The sequence below is a fragment of the Vombatus ursinus genome, unplaced genomic scaffold (genome assembly GCF_900497805.2).
Source record: "Vombatus ursinus unplaced genomic scaffold, bare-nosed wombat genome assembly UNPS02005286.1, whole genome shotgun sequence".
In the NCBI taxonomy this organism is placed as follows: domain Eukaryota; kingdom Metazoa; phylum Chordata; class Mammalia; order Diprotodontia; family Vombatidae; genus Vombatus; species Vombatus ursinus.
Genome location: NW_020945064.1, coordinates 6,731,827 through 6,753,849, shown reverse-complemented (window position 1 = coordinate 6,753,849; position 22,023 = coordinate 6,731,827). Strand labels below are relative to the sequence as shown.

Sequence of the window (22,023 nt, the reverse complement as noted above, 5' to 3'; positions counted from 1 at the left end):
TCAACATGGTGGGAGGTCTTTAGTGGAGTGTCCTAGGGAACCCTGTGCTGGTTCGAATTTTTATCAATGACTTAAATGAAGGCATAGATGACATATTTCTAAATTGAAGATGACCCAAAGCTGGGAAGGATATCTACTAAGTAGGATGAGCAGCCAAAGAGATCTCAACAGGCTAGCATCCATAAGATGACATTTAAAGGGAAAGTCTTACACTCAGGTTCAAAAAAAAAACAAAAAACCAGTCTTTCCAAGGACAAGATGAGGCAGCTGTGCCTAGGCAACAATTTAGATGAGAAAGATCTGGGAATTTTAGCGGACTGCAAGCTCAATACGAGTCAGCAGAGACATGGGAACCAAAAAAGTGATTTTGATTTTTGACAGCTTTCAGAATGCATCTGTGGTCAGCCCTGAACATCACCTCGCGGAAAGATACTGATGAACTGGTGAGTGCATCTACAAGGACCTTTGGAGGGTCTTTGCCAAATCCTCTACTCAGGAAAGGGTCTGATTCCTGTGGGAGAACATCAGGATTTAGAACAGGAAGAGGACTTAGGATAATGAAGGACTTGAAGGCCGTACCATGCAAGAACTGATTGAAGGGACAGGGGATATTTAGTCTGCAGAAGACAAGTCTTTGGGGAACCATGATTGCTGCCTTTCAGGATTTCAAGGTTATCACCTGGATGAAGAATTAGCTTTTCTCTGCTTAGTCCGAGAGGGCAGAACTGGGGGCAAAGGGGCAGGTTGCAAAGAGGCAGATTGAGCTCAGCTAACAATCTGGGTTATCCAAAGGGCAAATGGGCTGTCCTGAGCGGTGGTGAGCTCCCTGTCACTGGAGGTCTTCCAATGGAGGCTGGATGCCCCCTTGGGAATGTTCAGTCTCAAGCACAGATAGAACCAAAGGGCCCCTGAGGTCCCTGAGATTCTGCTGGGATCTCTGAGAGCGGATCTGGATGGAGAAAGGGGGTGGGTAGGCCCTGGAAGTATTGGGAGGAGAGCAGAAACGGGGACAAACTATTTTGGCTTTCCCAGTTTTGTCAGCATGGACAGGCCTGCCTGATGAAGATGGAGCTGTTGCTAGGACAAGAGGGTGACTACCCTGACCCACCCCACCCCCATCAGCTAGGCCAGAAACAGGGTCTCAACTTTCACCCCAATAACACTCAGACTCTGTAGTGTCTCTTGCCCGAGTGATGTTTCTCACATTAGAAAACTGAGCTGTGCAGGGTCACCAAGTGTGGCTTGGCAGTGACAGGGATGGCTGAGGACCTGAGCCTTCCACTCTCATCCCCTGACCTGGTCCTTCAGGCTCTTACCGGGGCGATGCTGGGTTGGAGTCTGGCTGTTCAGGACATGTATAGTGCAGTTCTCTGTGGAATCAGTGGGAGTCTCTGGCAGCATGTTCTGGAAAATTAGTCAATAATCATAATTATAATCACTAGTGTTTATGCAGCACCTACTATGTGCCAGGCACTGTACTAAATGTTTTACTAATTTGATCCTCACAGCAACCCTGGGTGGTAAGTACAATAGCACCTACCCCATTTTATAGATGAGGAAACTGAGGCAAACAGAGGTTGAGTGCCCAAGGTCACACAGCTAATAAGTGTCTGAGGCCATTTTTGAACTCAGGTCTCCTGACTCCAGGACGGACACCATCTACTGTACTACCTAGGAAGAAGCCCTCATTCCCTAAGAACAGGGGTTGAGCTGATATGAGCATGGGGATATGTGAGAGTGGGGGGACCCCAAGGGAAGGAGGAACTGATAGGGACATGAGTCACTTTAATCTTAGTTATTATAGGCCCCGCCTCCCCTCCAACTAACATTCCTACCCTCCCCGGACCCTGGAGTCCCCAGAGAATCAAGGAAAATGAGGTGAAAAAAGGCTGGCTTCCTGCCTCCTCAGCCGGCTGCCTCACTCCAGAGCAGAACCTGACCTTTTGGGTGTCCTGGACCCCTCTGGCCATTGGCTGAAACCTGGCAACCTTGTCTCAGAACCACGGTTTTACATAATGGAAGAAAATGCTCAGTTTTTGTTAGAGGTTAATAAAGAAAAATATTTTTTCCCTATCCAAGTTGAAGGATCTCCTGAAACCTATCCATGAAATAAGGGGTCTGACGGTTGATCTCAGGGGTCTGCAGATACAGATGAAAATCGCCTGCTCTCGAGCCAGCGCTAAACAGCCCCCTTCTCTTGCCCGTCCAGGCTGTCCAGAGTCAGGCCTTCAGTGCTCTCTGAGGAACACACCAGCCAAGAGAGCCAGAAAGCCTGTGGGTTCTCACCTTGGTTTCCTCCACAGCTCGGCCCCGCCCCTTGGGGGCCTGGCCCACCTCCATCAGCTCCACTTCCTGTTCTCTCTCCACATCCTCCTTCTGATTGATGGAAGGCAGAACATAGCAACAAAAACTCATCTCTGCGACACCTTTAAGTTTTGCAAAATGTCTTTTCACCAAGAACCTGTACCCATTTCACAGATGAGGAAACAGGCTCTAAGAGGCTAACTGGCTTGCCCAGGATCATCAGTGTATGAGCTGAGCCCAGAACTTGAACCCCAAGACCATTGTGCTCTTTTCAGGGGCTGTTCACTCCGGGTATCTCTCTCCCCTTTCCCGGAAGAGCCTGAGGCCTCCCTGTCACCAGCACCCTGGGCTCAGCCCAGGCTCCTCACCTGGTCAGAGGGGTCCAGCCTCCTCAGCGTGAGCAGCAAGGCCACGGTATAGTAGAGCAGCAGCAAGACACCTGGATTCACGTAGACAGGCCAGTCATGGCTGGTGTTAAGGACCAGGGCATTGGGGTTGGTGCAGTTGGGGAGGCTGATGATGTCCTTGAGTCCAAAAACCCTGCAGTGGAGAGGCAGGAGAATCACCCATCTCCTGAGCACAGGGAGCCTCAGGGTGGGAGAGAGATGGGGCTCCAGGGGAGGGAGCAGAGACAGAGTTTAAGGAGATGGGAGCTCAGGGGGAGGGGAAGGTGGGGCTCAGGGGGAGGGGAGGTGGGACTTGGGTGAGGGGAGATGGGAGCTCAGGCGGAGGGGAAGTTGGGGCTCAGGGGGAGGGGAAGTTGGGGCTCAGGGGGATGGGAGATGGGAGCTTAGGGGGAGAGGAAGGTGAGGCTCAGGGGGAGGGCAGATGGGAGGTCAGGGGGAGGGGAAGGTGGGGCTCAAGGGGAAGGGATATGGGAGCTTGGGGAAAGGGGAGATCGAGGCTCAGGGGGAGGGAAAGATGGAACTCAGGGGAAGGGGAGATAGGAGCTCACAGGGAGGGAAAAGAGGAGTTCAGGGGGAGGGGAAGGTGGGACTCAGGGCTGGGGGAGGACAGAAGTTTATAGTCAAGTCAGATGGAGGCTGGGGAAATAGGGTGGAGATAGGGGTTTAGGGTTGGGGGAGGAGCTTGTGGCTGGTAGAGAAAAATGAGCTCTCTGGGGGAAGGGAAACGAGAGCTCAAGACCAGAGGATTATAGAGGCTCAAGATTGGGGAAGAAATGGGAAGTGGGGATAAGGATATGTGGGGTGAGGAAAATAATAAAATAATAACCAGCATTTATATGGTGCTTTAAGGCTTGCAAAGAGCTTCACAAATATCTCATTTTATCCTTAACACAATCCTAGGAGGTAGGTGCTAGTATTATACCCATTTCATAGATGAGGAAACTGAAGCATGGAGAGGATGTGACTTGCCCAGGGTCACCCAGGTATGTGTCCGAGGCCAGGTTTGAACCTGGGTCTTCCTGACTCTGGGTCTAGGGTCCTACCTATTGTACCACCTAGGCATATGACGTAGTCTGAGAAGGGAACTCCGAACTAAGAGGGGAGATTGAGATTGAGAGTCAGAGGAAATGTAGAAGCTCTTGGATAGCCAGGGATGGAAACTTGGATGAAGATAGGAGTGCCGGGGATGAGGAGACTCAGGGGTTGGTACTAAGGTCAGGACGTGTGGGGTGTGGAGGAGGTCTTGTGACTGGGAGGAGAGATTCTCATGGTCCTTTCTAGACATCTGCACCCCTCTCCAACACTTAATCCCACATTTTAGATTTCACGCAATAAATCTCTAATCACAAGACTGCGGGGTGACTCATGGTCTGTTTTCATAAAGAATGAGGGGCCTGAGGAGCTGAGGGGAGGGGGGTGGGGGGAAGGCGGGCAGAAAGGGCCCTCAGCCCCACTCTAAGACCCATTCCAAGCAGACTGGGCTTCATGACCAGTCATTCCACAGCTGTGCTTTTCTCCCAGAGTGAAGTCCCTCCACACCCTCACCTCAGCTCCGTCCTAGCCAGTTCCCACCGAGCTTCAGGTCCAGCTGGCAGCCCCTCTCCTCCCATTTCCCCACATCCTCTATTCCCAAGCTCCCTGCGGAGAGGTGGGAGATTATGGGTGTGGAATGTCTCATCAGCTGTCAGATACAATAAGTTCTGCTCAACAAGTTCCCACCCCCACCCCCCACTTCGTTATATGATGCCTCAATGAGAATGGGAGTTGGGATGGGGAATGGGAATATTTGAGAATGACCGTATGGTAAAAAACACAAGGCATCACTGACATGCACTTCAATCCAAATTCTTTGTAGAATATGAAGTCCAGCTGGGCTGGCCTCAGTCCCAGGATCTTGGCCCTCCCTGGATCTTGGCCAACTGGGATGGGGCAGTGGTTGGACCCAGACTTGGCATCTCCCAGGCCCAGCTGCTGACCTACTTAGAAGCCTGGCCACAAAAGCTGTGCCACAGGGTTGGGGATCTGTGCCCTCTTACCTGGCCCAGATTCCAGCAGGTGGGAGCAGTGTCTGAATGAAAGACGTCTGATAGCAGTAGAGGCAGAGGAGGTGACCGCCAGAGAAGCAGCCGACCATCACGCAGAGGGCATTGAAGCCAAGGTGGCTGATGGGGAAGTGGCAGGCCCACCAGGTGCAGAGGCCCAGGAACAGCAAATAGTAGATGCTGGAGAAGGCAGAGGGCAGAGTGATGCCTGCAGAAAGACAAGAGATCCCCCCAGGCCTAAACTTGCTGTGGTGGGAGAGAGATGGGCAAGCATGGCAGACACCTCATGGGCCTTCCCTCGGCACTTCAGAAGCACGGAGTCTGAGACGAAGGAGAAACACCCAGCCCAACTTGTCTAGAGCTGCCTCCAGACTGGCGGGGCTGGGGCCTCTCATACCTCTGCCTCCACACACAGCTACCTTCAACAGACAAGATCTTAGAAATCACATATAGGTAGTGCCAGAGGCGCCTTAGGGATCACCTACTCTAACTCCTTTCATTTTAGCAAAGAAGAAACTGAGGTTCAGGTGGGGGCAGGACCTTGTCCAAGGTCACAAAGGCAGTCGGGGGCTGTGCTGAGATTTGAAACCAGCTCTCCTAACTCTCACTCTTACCACCTCCAATCTCTCCTATTGATTCTTGATCTTGGCTTGCTCTATGTGAGCACACAAGTGTGGCTTAGGCAGCGTGGTGGGAAACTGCTTGGCATAAACCTCAAGTTCCAGCCTTGTTCTTGGGGTTGGGGGAGGTACTGAAGGACACAGTCCTTAAAAGCCATTTGCTGCTGAGCCGATGCCCAAGTGGGGAAGGTACTGCCCTAGGCAGGGCTCGGGGTCAATGCCCAGAGTGAGTACCTGCCAGAGCCAGCAAAACGATGGCCAGCATGTTTCCCATCGCTTTCAGCAGCCAGTGGACAGTGACCTTGAGCTTCACAGCCAGGCTAGATTCCTGATTGGAGGCCTCCTCTGAGATTCCTTGTGGCCACCCTTGATGATTGGCATTGGTCTCCCTCTCATCGTTGCCCTGAATTTAAGAGAGAGAGTGAAAAGGGAAGAGAGGGAGGGAGGGAGGGAGAGAGGGAGGGAAAGAGGAAAGGAGAGATGGAGGGAGGGAGGGAGAGAGGGAAGGAGGAAGGGAGGGAGGAAGGGAGAGAGGGAAGGAGGAAGAGAAAGAGGAAGGGAAGGAGGGAAGGAGAGAAGGAGGTCATTAGATCATTGAATTTAGAGCAGAAAAAAAAACCTCAGAGATCATCTAGTTCTGCTTGACCCCTCCATCTTTACGGATGACGCCCAGACAGAAAAAGCAACACAGAGCAGAAGAGTGAGAATTCAAACCCAGGTCCTCTGACTCCAAAGCTTGGGCTCTTCCCAGTTACCCTAGATGGGCCTGAGCTCCCTTAATTCCCACATCCCTTCTAAGGGGCTCTGACTCCCCTTCCTAAGCAAGGTTCTCCTCCCACTGCAGCTACTTGTTCGAGACTGGCAGCTGAGGGGGTGGGGGTGCAGGGAGGCTGATGGGAGGGGTCCTAGGGAGTGCTGCTAATCTTAAATCACTCAGTTCTTCCCCAAATACCAAACTGCTCCCTCTTCCATTCTCAGTCTGTGGGTGGGACACCCTGATCTTTCCCAAGCAGGAGCCACCTTTCCTGTCCTGCAGGGCCAGGCAGCTGAGTTGTCTGTGAAGGTGACAAATAAGGGACATCCATTTTTCTTAGCCCTGTCTCATGGACTTCTAAAGCAGAGACACTTTCTCCTTGGCTTTGGAAAAGATATGCCATCAGGGGAAAACATCTGCTCTGGACCAAGACAGGTCACGGGGGCTGAATTTTGTTCTATCTTGGCACACTGGAGTCTTGGGCAATCTGACCCATGTCAGATGTTCATTACAAGCATTTAATTTTTTTATCTTTTTTTTTTCAATTATCAAGCATTCATTCTTTTTCCCTTTCCCATTCACCCCGCCTCCCACTGGGGAAAAAGAAAAAAGAAAAACCAAACCCTTCTAACAAATATGCAGAGTCAAACACAACCACATTGGCCATGTCCAAAAATGCGTCTCATTCAGCATCTTGAATCCATCACCTGTCTTTTAGGAGATAGACAAAATACAGTTATACCTTCCACATTGAGGGGGTCAGGAGCACAGCATCCCCACAATCTGAAAAATCTGTGTAAAATTTTTTGGCCCTCCCTGCTTACCAGAGAAGTTTGAATTTCTTTTTCTTTTCTAGAGTGTTTATAGTACCTTATTGTAAAATTTGGGTTAAGTATTTCATCATAAGTTATATTATACAATACTATACATATATTTTATGCATTTCTGAGTTAATAACATTTTCTGTATCATCTGCTGGTCTTTGTGTGTCATCTGCAGCTTCCACAAAACTCCCAAAAAATTCCCATTTAATTTCTTTCTTTTTTTTCTTGTAAGGCAGTGAGGTTAAGTGACTTGCCCAGGGTCACACAGCTAGTAAGTGTTATATGTCTGAGGCTGGATTTGAACTCAGGTCCTCCTGAGTCCAGGGCCAGTGCTCTATCCACTGCGCCACCTAGTGCCCCCCCCATTTAATTTTTTATGCCAACCCATTATATATCAAAACCATGATGGGGAAAATCATGATGCAGAAGGAATAGCTGTATTTCATTGGTTCTCAGGAATTGTAGTTGATTATTGTATTGTTTGATCCCAAACCAATGAGAAACACACAGAAAAACAGATTAGGAATCCTTTCTCTAGAGAATGGGGTCAATCAACGCAGTGAGGAAAGAGTTTTCCCTGACAGGCATCCCGATACATTACTGATGGAGTTATGATTTGGTCTAACCATTCTGGAAAACAATTTGAAACTATATTGGAAAAGTGACTCTGCCATCAATCCCTTTGACTCAATGATTCCACTCCAGGCCACTGATAGCCCACAGAGGTAAAAACCAGGACAGGTCCCATGTACACCAAAATAATATGCTAACAAGAAACAAGAAACAAAGTGGGCAATCAGTAATCTGGGAAAGGTTAGACAAAACATACCATGAATATAATGAAATAGTCTTCTGTCTTAAGAAATTATATATATCAAGAATTCACAGAATTCAGAAGATTTATCTGCGATTTGAAACAATGATAGGCTAGGGCTGGAAGGGACTTACTTCAGAGGTCGTCTATCCCATCCTCCTTTTTTAGAAAGAAGGCAATAGAAGCCCGTTGAGGTTCAGACTTGCCTAAGGTCTAACGGGTAGTAAGCTCCAGGGGTGGGATTTAAACCCTGGGTCTTCTAACAAGAGCCACTGTGTCATACTGGGCTGTTCAACTAGCTTGTTTATTGTCCAGTCATTTCAGTCATGTCTGAGTCTTCATGACCCCATTTGGGGTTTTCTTGGCAAAGATCCTGGAGGGGGTTACCATTTCCTTCTCCAGTTCATTTTACAGATAAGAAAACTGAGGCAAGCAGGTGACTTGCCCAGGGTCATAGAGCTAGTAAGTATCTGAGGCCAGATTTGAACTCATAAAGATGAGTCTTCCTGATTTCAGGCCCAGTGCTCTATCCACTGTGCCATCTAGTTATACTGACCTAGAATACAGTAAGGAGAACCAAGCATTCAATAAACACAACCAGAAAGGAAAGACATCGAAACTGATCAACTCTATGACCCTTCCTGGGAAATAGGCGGTGGGCCACAGGAGCTGAATGAGACGGAAGTCATCAGGTGTCAGCATCACCATCACCAACATTTATATAGAGCCCTAAGAGTTGCGAAACTCTTTGTGTCTGTTTTAATCTCACTTGACACAAGATCAATGTATCAGTATGACGTGCTTAACCATTCTTTGTTACAGTCGAGGGTCGAGGGTTCTACCTGCATAAGTTAAACAGTGCTGTGGATAGAGCTCTGGGCCTGGAGCCAGGAAGACCTGAGTTCAAATCCTGCCTCAGACACGTACTAGCTCTGTGACCCTGGACAAGTCACTCAACCTCTGTCTGCCTCTATCTTTAATAATAATAGCACCCATCTCCCAGAGTTGTGAAGATCAAATGGGATGTGTAAAGTGATATATATAAAAGCTGGCCATTGGTGAGGCAGAGGGGTTGAGGTATATAATCTGTAAATAACAGTGGTGTTTTGGTGTGTGTGTGATTTTTTTTTTTAAAGTTTCAATAAAATGTTGTTGTTGTTGTTTTTTATTTGTTTGCTTGTTTTGGCAATTAGGGTTAAGTGACTTGCCCAGGGTCACATAGCTAGTTAAGTATCAAGTGTCTGAGGTCAGATTTGAACTCAGGTCTTTCTGATTCCAGAGCCTGTGCTTTATCCATTGTGCCACCTAGCTGCCCCAATAAAATGTTTTTAAATAAGACTTTCCCCCTGTGGGGGAGAGGACTCATGACTATTGATGAGTGGGGCAGGAAGTTTAAAATGTCATGAGTCCTGTTTGATTCACTAGGACCTATATGTTAAAGGATGGGACTTAGAACATGAGAAGAGACTTTTTAAAACCCTGGGCTTTCTGAGGCTGAAAGATCACTGAGAGCAGCATGCTTGTGAGTTAATAGGGGAACATGGGCTTGGTCACTAAATCCCACCATATTAGAACCAGGGAGTTCCCACCAAAGAGAGAAGGAGGTCATTTTCAAAAAGGAAAAAAAAAGTGTATTTCACCCAAAAAATAAATTTCCAGAAGTCAATCCTGGGAGATGTGGTACATGTGAAAAAGAGAAACACTTTGGAGAGATGAGAAGGATTCTAGATCGCAGATTTAGAGCTGGAAGGGTCCAGTACCTAGTTCAACCCCATCATTTTAGAAATCAGGAAACTGAGGACCACGAAGGAGAAATGGCTTGACTGAGGTCACCCAGGGAGTAAGTAGCCGAACAAGACCCAAACCCCAGCCTTCTGATTCCAAATCTAACCCCCTGAATTCTACCCTGATGGATCACACCAACACCTCTGACCACGCCAGGAGGCAGAGGAGGGGTGAGGAAGGCTTTGTGGGAAACTGCTGGGTGATTGTGGGAGGGAGGGCACAGCTATCTTAAGGCATGAAGCTAGTCTGGAGGGTCTCAGCCTTGCCTCTGATGCCCAGACTGGCTGAAGGAAGAGATTCAAGAGGAAGGGGTGGGGAGACACTGGGGGGAAAGGAGCAGGGGTCGCATGTGAAATTATCTCCTGCCAACATTCCCACCCACCCCTTGGCCCAGGCACTGGGAAATCCCATTGAGAGGTCTGCTGTGGAATATTATGACACGGCGGGGGGGGCACAGAATCTATGTTTGATGGGAAAGGCAGGTGCTTGGAAAACAGGCCTGCTGACTCCAAGCTCGCCCACGGGCTGGGGCCAAGGCCAGCTTTAGCTCCCTCTCCTAATGGGCCCATCTGACACGCAGCAAAGTTTCCAGCAGGGAACTTAGGATGCTAGTGTTACCTCACATCTGTTGAGCTCCGACCAGCACAGTCTGTTCTTGGTTCAGGTGAGTGTGTGTGTGTGTGTGTGTGTGTGTGTGTGTATGCGTATGTGTGTGTGCATGCGTATGTGTGTGTGTGTGTATATACATGTGTGTGTGCATGTGTATGTATATGTGAATGTAAGTGCATGGCCGTGGGGAAGAGGTGATTGCAATTGTTTGGAGATGGATGGCTTTGTGTCTGTGTGGGGTTGTCTCTGAATGTGTGTACCCCTCTCTGGATGCCCAAGAGCATGGGCTAAAGGTTGGACTTGATGGCCTTCAAGGTGCCTTTCCACTCTAAGTTTCTCAAATCCTAAATCTCACTCCCTCACCTCACTCTGGACTTTTTTTTTAGGCAATTAGGGTTAAGTGACTTGCCCAGGGTCACACAGCTAGTTAAGTGTCAGGTGTCTGAGATGAGATTTGAACTCAGGTCCTTCTGATTCCACAGCTGGTGCTCTATTCACTGTGCCACCTACCTGCCCCCTGGTCTGGACTTCTGATAATCCTTTTCCTGTGAACAGGGTTTTATATATATTATTTTTTCTACTTAAGAGTATTTATTTTTTTCCAATTACATGTAAAGATAGTTTTCAACATTTGCTTATATAAGATTTTGAGCTCCAAACTTTTTTCTCCCTCTCTTCTCCCCCAACATGGCGAGCAATGTGATACAGACTATACATGTACAATCATATTAATCACATTTCCACATTAGTCATGTAGTGAAAGAAGAATCAGAACAAAAGGGTAAAACCACAAGAAAGAAAAAACAAACCAAAAAAAAAAGCGAAAACAGTATGCTACAATCTGCACTCAGACTCCACAGTTCTTTCTCTGAATGTGGATAGCATTTTCCATCATAAGTCTTTTGGAATTGTCTTAGATCATTGTACTGCTAAGAAGAGCTAAGTCTATCAGAGCTGGTCATCAAACGATGTTGCTGTTACTGTGTACAATGTTCTCCTGACTTCACTTAGCATCAGTCCATACAAGTCTTTCCAGGTTTTTCTGAAATCTGCCTGCTCATTATTTCTTATGGAACAATATTATACCATTACATTCATATACCTCAATTTGTTCAGCCATTCCCCAACTGATGGGCATCCCCTCAATTTCCAATTCTTGGCCACCACAAAAAGAGCTGCTATAAATATTTTTTGTACACGTGGGTCCTTTTCCCTTTTTTATGATCTCTTTGGGATATAGACCAAGTAGTGGCATTGCTGGATCAAAGGGTATGCATAGTTTTATAGCCCTTTGGGTATAGTTCCAAATTGCTCTCCAGAATGGTGGGATCAGTTCACAACTCCACCAACAATGCATCAGTGTTCCAATTTTCCCACATCTTCTCCAACATTTATCATTTTTCTTTTTTGTCATATTAGCCAATCTGAGAGGTGTGAGGTGGCAGGGTTTTATATTTTTACAAGATGTATCATAGGAAGAAATGATGAGCAGGATGGTTTCAGAAAAACCTGGGAAGACTTACATGAACTGATGCAAAGTGAAGTGAGCAGAACCAGGAAAACATTGTACACAGTAGCCGCAACATTGTGCGATGATCAACTGTGAATGACTTAGCTATTACCAGCAAAACAATGATCCAAGACAATTCCAAAGGGCACACAATGAGAAATGCTATGCATCTCCAGAGAAAGAATTGATGGAGTCTGACTGCCAATTGAAACATATTTTTTTTTAAACTTTCTTTATTATTCTTGATTTTTTTAATCTGTTTTCTTTCACAACATGGCTAATATGGAAATACGTTTTGCACAACTGCACGTGCATAATATATATCAAATTGCTTGCCTTATCAAGAAAAGGGAAGAGGAGGGAAAGTAGAGAGAATTTGGAACTCAAAATTTTAAAAAACAAACGCTAGAATTGTTTTTACATGTAATAAGAACAAATAAAATATAAAAAATTTATAGATATATATCATATGGCCATAGATTTAAAGCTTAGGGGCCACTGAGTCCAACCTCCTTATTTTATAGATGAGGAAACTGAGGCACAGAGAGTCTAAGTGACTTGTCTATGGTAATATAGCCATCTGAATCAGCATTCAAACTGAGATCCCTCCATTATCTCATTTCATTTCAACTTCAGCACATGATGACTACTATATTCATGGCCCTCTGCTCAGTGCAGAGGATACAAGTGTCGATATGAGACTGAACCTGACCTCAAGGCGGTTACAGTCTAGTGGTCCTGGTGAGGAAGACACAGGCGTACGTAAATGATAATAAGGAGGGGAATGTGATGAGCAGAGAAATTAAGAACAGACAAAGTGATTTGAGCAGCTGAAGAAATAGGGTTTTTGGCTTCAGGGAGAAGGTTCAGGGAAGGCTTCATAGATGGGGCAGTTACCAGGGTAAACCTTGAAGGAAGGATTTCAATTCAGGTTTGAGGGACGGAAAGGGGAGAGGCAGAATAAGTAAAAGCATGGGGACGGTCATATCTCCCATTCCTGTAAGGCAGGCAAGAGCCATGTTATTCTTTTCATTTGAAGAAACTGAGGCCTGGTGGGTTGAAGTCACTTGGCCAAGGTCATTCAGTCAGTTAGTGACAGAGCTGGTCCTGAAACATGGGTTTCCTGACTCCCACTGAAATGTTCTAACCATCACACGAGAGCCCACGAGCCAAAGCTGGGAACCTGGGAAATATCAAACACCCTTTGCTAACTCACACCCCAAGACTCATCCCTGCTCTTCTCTGGGGGAAAATGTCTCTGAACAAGATCTATAAAGTACCTTCCTAGGCTTTCAATGCCTTTAAAAAAATAAATTTTTTTAAAAATCATTTATTTATTTATTTATTTTGGCCAATTGGGGTTAAGTGACTTGCCCAGGGTCACATAGCTAGTAAGCGGCAAGTATTTGGTCTGAGGCCAGATTTGAACTCAGGTCCTCCTGACTTCAGGGCTGGTGCTGTAGCCACTGTGCCACCTAGCTGCCCCCCCAAAATAAAATTCTTTAAAAGAAAATTCACTACTTAAACCAGACAGCCATCTTTGTCCCCTGCCTTCCGCCTGCCCCAAGGGTCTTGAGCTCCTAAGGGGGAATTTTCTCTGGAACTTCTTGCTTGGGCTGAAGTTCTGGGAGCCAGTGATGTTGGAGAAGCAGTGAGGAGGTACAGGGGAGCTGACTTCCCCTCAGTTCGCAGGGGCCTGGACTTCAGCCAATGACCTCCAACCTCCTGCATGATGCGTGCAGTGTGTTAGAGCCTTCCTGGTATGTTCCAGCCTGCTCCAGGAAACCCCAGCTCAGCTAATGAGAAAAACAGAGGGCTGGAGTCTTGGCAAGGAGAGTAACTCCTACCCACCCACCCCGGGTTAAGAGAGCGGAAGGAGGAGGCTAGGGAAACCTGAGGTCTTGCATAAAGTAAGAGTTCAATCAATGTTGAATGGAGAGTAGCGATCAGAAGGTCAGAGCCTATGGGGCTGAGAGAAAGCTGGGGAGGAAATCTGGCAGACAAGGGAAATAGAGGCTCAGAAAGGTCATTCAGCAGCCGCTGCAGTCATGTCCAATTTGGTTTTAGCAAGCCCTGGGGGTCCAGGCCTGGTAAACAGCAAGCATGTGTCTATGGTACTTTGGAGGAAGGAAAAAATTTGTTCTGGGCCACTGTAGTGTCTCTAGAGAATCAGGCTGGGTCTGGTTGATGGGCTGTATCAGAGTAGAGGGCAACAGAGGAGGAGACGGGGATGGCAAAGGGCCCTGGGAACATCATACCCGAGGATGGGGAGGGTGGCCTGTAAGAAGAGGGGCTCTGAAAGCTGCCTTCCTAACTATTAGAGCCATCTCCAAGTGCTTCCAGTATTTTTCCACCCCTCACTCAGCTCAATATTCTACAGACTAGGTCATTGATTCACTCTCACCAAGGCTTCCAAAAAAGATTAGGAGCTGAAAGCAACCTTAGAGGTATTCAAGCCCAACCCCCTCAATTTACAAATGGGGAAACTGAGGCCCCAGAAGTTAAAGGATTTGCTTGAGGTCATGCAGTTAGTAAAAGCCTGAGGTCTTCTTGACTCCAAGCCCAGCACTCTAACCACTGGTCAACACTGCCTCTCAAATGGATGACCACTTGGTGGGGCTGTTGTCCTGGAGTTCTCATTAAGCTATGCACTGGATGACCCTTGGGGTTGTAGTTGATGCTAAGATTCAATAAACCTGTTAAATTCAGCTTCCCTCTAGGATGGCACCCAATTCTTAGCATGAGGGAGGACACTTCCCCTTTGAGTAAATCCCCATGGGGCTGAGCCCCAAACCCAGGCAGAGGAAATGTACTTCGAGGGGTTCTCAGAGGAACAGTATCTCCCACCATCCTCACTGCCAAAAACCAAACCCCAGGCGGTGAGAAGAGAGGGGTGCCTCCACGGTGGGAGACAGGCATGGCCCCAACAGGATTCTGGCTTCTCGGTGACCTGGCTGGGAGCCAGAAGACAGATTCTCTCCTTCCATCGTCTACCATGAAATCTCCATGGGACCCTGGCACAAGACTTCACCTCTGAGCCTATTGCCTCATCTTTTTAGTGAGGATAAACAATCTTCCAGCTGTCAGCAGGCCTGTTGGGAAGAGCCTGTATCATAATGAATGTCTAAGGGCCCTTCCTCAACCTTTAACTCCCAGACATCCTTTCAAGCCCAGCAACCAAAGGCCAGCTCATCCAATAAGCCTCCTCTGACTCTCCCCCACTCCCATCCCCCTCTGACCTCATATGGGATCATAGGACTTAGAGCTGGAAGAGACACTGGCCCAATCTCCTTTGCTTAAAGAGAGGTGAGGTCTCACAGGTCATAGAATCATAGACAGAGAGCTGGAATGGACCCCAGAGACCACCTAGTCCATTTTACAGATGAGAAAACTGAGGCCCAGAGAGGTTGGTGACTTGCCCAGTGTCACACAGATGGTAAGTATCAGAGGCTGGATTTGAACTCAAGTTTTCTGACTACAGATCCAGAGCTCTTCCCATCCCAACACTCTAATAGCCCTTGGCCTGTGCCCCTCTCGAGCATCATTTCATATGAGAGTTCATTCATGCGTGCCATGTCTCTCCCCAAACTACAAATCACAGGGACAGGAAAATGTGGGCCAGGAGGGGGTTGGGTAGCACAATGGATAGAGTGACTGACTTGGGGTCAGGATGACCTGGGTTCAAATCTTGCCTCACAACTTAGTAGCCATGTGACTAGACATGTCATCTGACCCCTGGGCGTCAGTTTACTCGTCTGTAAAAAGAGAATAATAATAGCATCTAACGTTTGGAATTATTCTAACCCAGTAGGATTGTAGAGAGAATCAAAGGGGGCAATATACACAAAACACTTTAAGAACCTTAAATGCTGTCTAGATGCTAGCTATTATTATTGTTATTTAATCTCTATATTGCCTCCCTGTGCCCAGCCTGACATGCTACTCCATTTGAACGATACTGCCCAGAGCACTTTGATAAGTCCACAGCACTGCTCAAAGGGATTATTGGTATTGATCTCCCGGCTGGTGGCTTGAGGGGTGGTTCAAGGCTGTGTGAGGCGTAAGATGGAACCCAATATCATCTTGTCTACCCCCTCCCTTTGGAGATGAGGAAACTGAGTCCACCCCCCCCCCCGAAAGTAACTTGACCACGGTCAAAGGGATTCAAACCCTGGTCCTCTCATTCTCCCTGCTGTCCTCAGATAATGGGGGGCTAGTAGGCAATGGGATGCTGGGAGATCTCAAACAGTGGAAGTATTCTGTAACATTTAAAGGACTCCTCTCATCACTCCCAGGGGGCCTGGGCTTTCCACAGGCTCCAAAGCTTTGGACACAGACAGTTCTTTCTAACCTGCCTGAAAGCGTGGGTGTTGAACCCGCCAATCTCAGTCCAGGGCAGGACCTTGGGGAGGGAACACCCTCTGGGGGCATGATTCCTATGGATTTCAGAGTTGGGTGCACCTAAGGGAGGGGGATGGAATGTTCTCGTCTTTTCATCCCTCTCCTTCCTCTTCGCCTCTAAGTAGGGGCTACCTGGAGCAGAGGAGGAGGAAATGGGAGACCCTTGAACCCTGTAACTCTCCACCTCCCAGGGCTTCAGCAGCATGGTGCAGCTGGCCAGGCTTCCTATAATGTAACCTCTGTTCTTTGGTCTGTTTGTTGCCTGTCAAACTGGTAACCAGGAGGAGGTGGAAGAGGAGGAGCCCTCTCCGTGGACCTCTGAGTCATGTTTATGAGGCATGCAGAGGAGGATGAAGGGGTGTGTGTGTGTGTGTGTGTGTGTGTGTGTGTGTGTGTGTATGAGTGTGTGTGTGTGTGTTGGGATGGGGGTGAGTAGCCTGGAACACTAGGAAAGAGGCAACAAGCCTGCCCCTGGGGCGGGGTGAGGGGCTGAGGGGGCAGCAGCAGCCCACCCTCTGTCCTTTATTTCAGCTGGACCAGATGCCCCCTGGGCTCCTCCTGTGCCCAGTCTAGGTTTTCTGGGATCACTCGGAGGGGTGGGGTGGGCAAAATGTGGGTGGTGCTGGCAAGTGGGCATAAAGGGAAAAAAAGTACAGGGCTATGAGGCAAGCTTCCAGGCTCTGGCTTGGGAAGGAAAGAGAGCTGGAATTCTCTACACCTCTTCCGCCATCCCCAGCCCCTATCCCCTGCTCACCTAGGTAGGGGAATGTGAGAGGGTCATGTATACACTGTTACTGACAGAAAGAAACTTGCCTAGGGTTTCACCGCTGGTAAGCGTTGGAGTCCGGATTCAAACCCAAGTCATCCTGAGTAAGCCTGATACCTCCCCTCTCTCTCTCATTGTTTGCATCACAGTCTAACTGCCCCTCTTTTACAGATGAGGAAACTGAGGCCCACTGAGTTGAAGTGAATCGGTCAGGGTCACACGGCTACAAGAGGCTGAAGTGGGACCCAAACCAAGGCCCTCCTGACCCCAGGTTCAGCATTATAGACACTATAGCAGGCTGCCTCTAAATGCAGCACCCTCCCCATCCAGCCCCTAACGAACAGAGAAAGAAACTGAGCTTCAAAACTTGCTCAAGGCTCCCACAGAAGAAACACAGCCAGGACAGAAACCCATGTTTACTGACTCCCAGCCGGAGTCAGTAACAACTGACTCCAACAATAATGTTGGTAATAATAACAACAATAATTATAATTATATATACAGTTTATAGGACACTTATTTTGTGAGGGCTTGCTCCACAACCAGTTTGTGAAATAAGTAAATGCAAATAGTATCATCCTCCGTTCACAAATGGGGAAACTGAGGCTCGAGTCTCTGAAAGGCAGCTAGCTTTGGGGGCAGCCTGGGGGGATCAGGCCGTGGGGGAAGCCGGTCTTGCTGGTTCAGGCAAGATCTTCTGTCACTTTGATCAAAGACGGGAGAGGAAGGTCCCGGGAGTAGGAGAATAAGGAGTGTCTGGCACGTGCTGGACTGGGGGAGGGAGATGGGTTTGGGGGTCAGCGGTCTGCTGTTTATTGTTATTTCTGTAGAGGACGCTGTCCTGCCTGGACCAGATGCTCTGGTGTGTGTCATGGCTTTGAGTGACTCAGAGATGGAGGGAAAAGGACGGGCGGAAGGGGCAGAACCCGGAGCTAGGAGCTAGGGGGCAGGCTTCGGCCACAAGATAACAGGAGTAATAGTACCATGATGAAGGAGACAGGTAGTGTGCCTGCTGACTCCAAAGCGAGCATTCCCAGACCTTCTCACAGGCTCTCTACTCTTAGCTGACAGAGCCCAGCAAGAATCCTATCTCAACAGGCTGATGCCCAGTCCCTTCCTGGGTGAGAAGCAGCTGCTGATTCCAAGGCCAGGGGGAACACCAGAGCCAGTTGGCTGGCCACTGTGGGCCCGAAGGAGCCGGCTGTTGGCACGGGGGAAAAAGGCCGTGCCCAAGGCCACGGGGATGAGTCATGGCAGTGGTTGGGTTTTCCTTCATGTGGTTTTCAGGGAAGGCTGCTTTTTGGGTGGGGTGCGGGAGAAAGGTGGAGGCCAGGCAGGGACACTCTCATGAGCTGGACCGTGAGACTGTCCATCCCGCTCTGCTCTGAGCGTAGAAGATCAAAAGAACAGTGAAAAGAAGAGATGAGGACGATTAGGGGATTAGGGAAGATTTGCTTGCAATACAAGGCTGGAGAGGGGGCGGTTTAGGGAGATGTTGTAGTCATTGGGTCCTGACTATGCTCCAGTCCCAGGAGTACTGGGATGAGAGAATCCCAGGCCATCTCAGGAGCACCTGGGCAGCCGAAAATGCTTAGTAATGAAATAGCAAAGGTTCCTCGCTTCCTTCACATTCTCCTGACCCCCAAAGTCTGGAGGCTTTGAGATATGCTTCTCAGCACTGGGGATGGGTTTGCCCTGAACCATACCCACTTTCTGGTCTGGGCCCCTGAATAATTAATGGCACATATGAATGTGAGGGATTACAGTAATTAGCACCGCCCCCCCTCCCCCAGGAAAGAATGTCAAGGTTGAGTCCTGGGAGTTCTGATTGCTGCCTTTCCCACCTTTCAGACTCCCAGGCTTCAAAACTTTCCAGTGGTTCTAGGATCTTGGGCTCATGAGAACTCTAGAATGCCTAAATACATGCAGGTGTAAGCCAGCATCTGGTTTCCTCTAGACCCATACCCTGCAAGGATCTAGAACCCTCCTTCACCATATCCCTAGAACCAAATCCAATATCATTTAATCTGCTTGAGAGAACCTGAGTGCTGGAAAATCTAGATTCATTCAAGCTCTGGAAACTTCAACCCATGCTTACCCAATCCCAGCACCCAAGAGGTCTAGCTAGCACTCAGAGTTCTCAAGCCTAACCAAGAGCTAGAGCATTCTAGACCCCACCCTTCCCAGTCCATGGAGTCTCCATGCCTTCCCAACAGGCATTCTAGAATCCAAACCAGGAGCCCCAACGCACCTGCTCCTGTGGCTCTGCGACCATTGAGCGCCGGGCTTGGCGGGCCTTCTTCACAAGGCGGTTATAGAGGCCCAAGCAGATAGAGGAGACCACAAGGATGCCCAGGTCTGGGGCCACCAAACGAAGGGTATTGGGGATGTCATCCAGGTTCAGCCTGTAAGGGTTTGAAGTATGTCAAGCTGGGTAACGCGCAGTGGCCCAGGAAGCTCTCAGATGGGGGGGGGGTCATGTCAGGACCAGGATAGGGACCTCCCCCTGGGAGATCAAGAAATGAGAAGAGCCCAAGGACCATGTAGCAACCACAGCATAAATGTCTCATTGTAGTCTAAAATGCCATCCAGACCCTCTAAGAGCCAACAGATGTCAGTGTGGATTGGAACCAAAGCTTCACTGGGAGAAGTCAAGGAAGGCTTCCTGGAGGAGGTGGCCATTTGAAGTAAGACTTCAAGGATGGGTAGAGTTGTGAGTAGGAGACATCTTGCCATAAGGCATCAGTGGGGAGAGATATTCCTGTGGGAACAGGGCAGGCACAGAGAGGATCCTCTTACCTGGTGACTCCCACATGATAGGACAGGATCTCCCAGGAACTGCCTACAAGGGAACAGAGAGGCCAAGGTTATCTGGATGGGCTCTTTCCTTACCCCTAGCAGGAACACCAACCATCCTGATTATCCTTTCCTCCACCCACAGCTCTCTGGCTGGTGACTATCATGGCACCTGGCAAAGGAGAGGCCACGGGCTCCCAGAACACTCCAAAGGCACCAAGGAGTCAACCTTGGCCAGAGGTGAGGGCAGCCAGAGTCAACACTGGAGTGTCTCCGGGACTCTCAGTTTACAGATAAAGAAACTGAGGCTCAGTGAGCTGATGAGATTTTCCCAAGGTCATACATTTTTTCATCCCCTTCCTTCTTTAAGTGAGCCCTTTGACTCTGTGATTAGCTCTGATCCCAAGGGTCCCTTAACAGAACCAGGACTGGAATTCAGATCCCCCACTAGATCACGTTGCTTCTTCCTTCCCTTGCTGTTCCCTGAAGGACTTGGGTAGGGGGATCTGAAGCGCTGAGGACAGGGGAGACCACGTAGCGCAATGAGCGGCTATTCAAGGACCCTGCATTCAAATGCTGGCTCTCCTACTAAGTCACTATGGAACTTCTCTGGGCTTCTGTCTCTCCTCATCTGTATGATGGGCACACCATTCACCCATTTATTGTGAGAATCCAACGAGATAACAGCGGGGAAAACACTTTGAAAAGTTAAAGGTTCAATAAGTGCGATGTACTAGATGGATCTAAGCCGAGCCGTCCTTCCTTGGAACGTGTGGAACTGGGGGTTTCAAGAGGAGCTCTAAGTTAGAATGTTGGGTGTCAGAGAACAGGAGATGGGGGCCATGCAGCAAACAGGTATAGGAGGGCTACAAATGGAGATAAGGAAGCTTCACAGATGGGAACAGGGTTCATTTCTGGGTCTAGGTGGCCAATCTTGATTCTGTGAGGGCAAGAGCCACAGCTCTCTGTCTGGACCTCAGCCCCTTTCTCTGTAAAAACTGTATGGGGAGAAGGTTAAGCTAGAGGACCTCTAGAGTCCTTCCCAGCCCTGTTAGTCTATATTCTAAGGTCCCTCCCAGCTCTGAAATCTCATGTTCCAATGTCTCTCCCATACTCGGCATTCTGTGTTCTATGGTCCCTCCCACCTCCGACATCCCATGTTCTAAGGTCTCTCCCAGACCTGCCATTCTGTGTTTCATGGTCCCTGCTCTCAAGCCTCTTTTTGCTCTGCCAATATGTTCTAAGGTCTCTCCCAGCCCCGATGTTCTATGTTCTAATGTTCCTTCTAGTTCTATCAGTCTTTGTTCTAAGATCTCTCCTAGCACTGACATTCTAGGTTCTAAGCTCTCTTCTAATTCTGACATGACATGTTCTAAGGTCCCTCCCAGCCCTGACATTTTGTGTTCTGTGTTCTAATATCCCTTTGTTCTTTGAATTTTATCTTTTAAGGTCTCTCTTAGCCCTCACATTCTGGGTTCTAAAGTCCCTTTTAGCCCTGACATTCTGAGTTCTTTGGTCTCTCTCCTTGCCCCGACATTATATAGTCAAAAGGCCCTCCCTGCTCTCACATTCTGTGAGACTGCACAGTAGCCAGCTGGGTCCCCAGGGGTTGAATCAATGTCTCCGAGATGGGGTGGATGCCAGAATAGGGCAGCTGGAAAAGTCGGAGGTTATAACAGGACTCTACTTGGGGCTGGGGGATTATTTCTCCCCTGCCCTCCCAAGCCATCTAGTGCTGCATGAGCAGACCCCTCCTAGGGTCCTCTCATGACACAGGAATGGGGAGGCCACTTGGGATGGGCAGAGCTGGGTTATTATTGGGAGTGTTTAGAGCTCGCCACATACGGAGCCACCATAAATCGTTGCCTGGCTTTCCATGAAGGTCCATATTAGGTTGGAGTCTATACAGGGATGGGGTGGGGAGGGAGGGCCAGAGCCCCCCAGTAAGATGCCAGGAGCAGCTGGGATCCTTGTTTGCCTCTCTGAGTCTTCTTGGGGCAGGGGGTGGGGGGAGGAGCTGGGCAGGCACAGCGGGATAAGTGCTGGGTCTAGGGAAAGGGGACAGAGAGCTGGGGAGAGGAGGAAAGGGGAAGGGAGGGGGACTGGAGCCCGGACTTGGGACTGCACATTCTCAAAATACCTCTCCATTGAGACCACCCCCCAAGCAGCCTCTGAGAAGGCAGTGGTGACTACCTCAGTGGTCCAGGAGGGGCGGGTGGGGGAAGTAGGTCTTGAGGTCATCTCTGTCCAGGAAGTGCAGGATGGGTCTAGAGGTCATTGGACCTGATCCTTCTTTTCTGCCTCCCTCCCCCTCCTACCCCAACCTTGTCCAAGAGAATTCCAGAGGTGCAGCAGACCGGATCCTAGCTCCTGCAGGCCCAGATCCCACTA

The 22,023-nt window shown here is 48.8% G+C and overlaps 1 protein-coding gene across 2 annotated transcripts in view; it reads right to left on the bottom strand.

The window, feature by feature from the left end:
* PIEZO1 (piezo type mechanosensitive ion channel component 1) overlaps positions 1–22,023 on the bottom strand; it is a 169,787-nt gene that overhangs the window by 48,677 nt on the left and 99,087 nt on the right. For both annotated transcript variants that reach the window (XM_027846483.1, XM_027846491.1), the window contains exons 4-10: positions 19,636–19,678; positions 19,088–19,241; positions 5,608–5,776; positions 4,748–4,961; positions 2,673–2,844; positions 2,287–2,376; positions 1,317–1,404 (exon numbers count right to left, since the gene is read on the bottom strand). In XM_027846483.1, the coding sequence (XP_027702284.1) occupies positions 1,317–1,404; positions 2,287–2,376; positions 2,673–2,844; positions 4,748–4,961; positions 5,608–5,776; positions 19,088–19,241; positions 19,636–19,678 (930 nt within the window). The remainder of the gene's footprint in view (positions 1–1,316; positions 1,405–2,286; positions 2,377–2,672; positions 2,845–4,747; positions 4,962–5,607; positions 5,777–19,087; positions 19,242–19,635; positions 19,679–22,023) is intronic.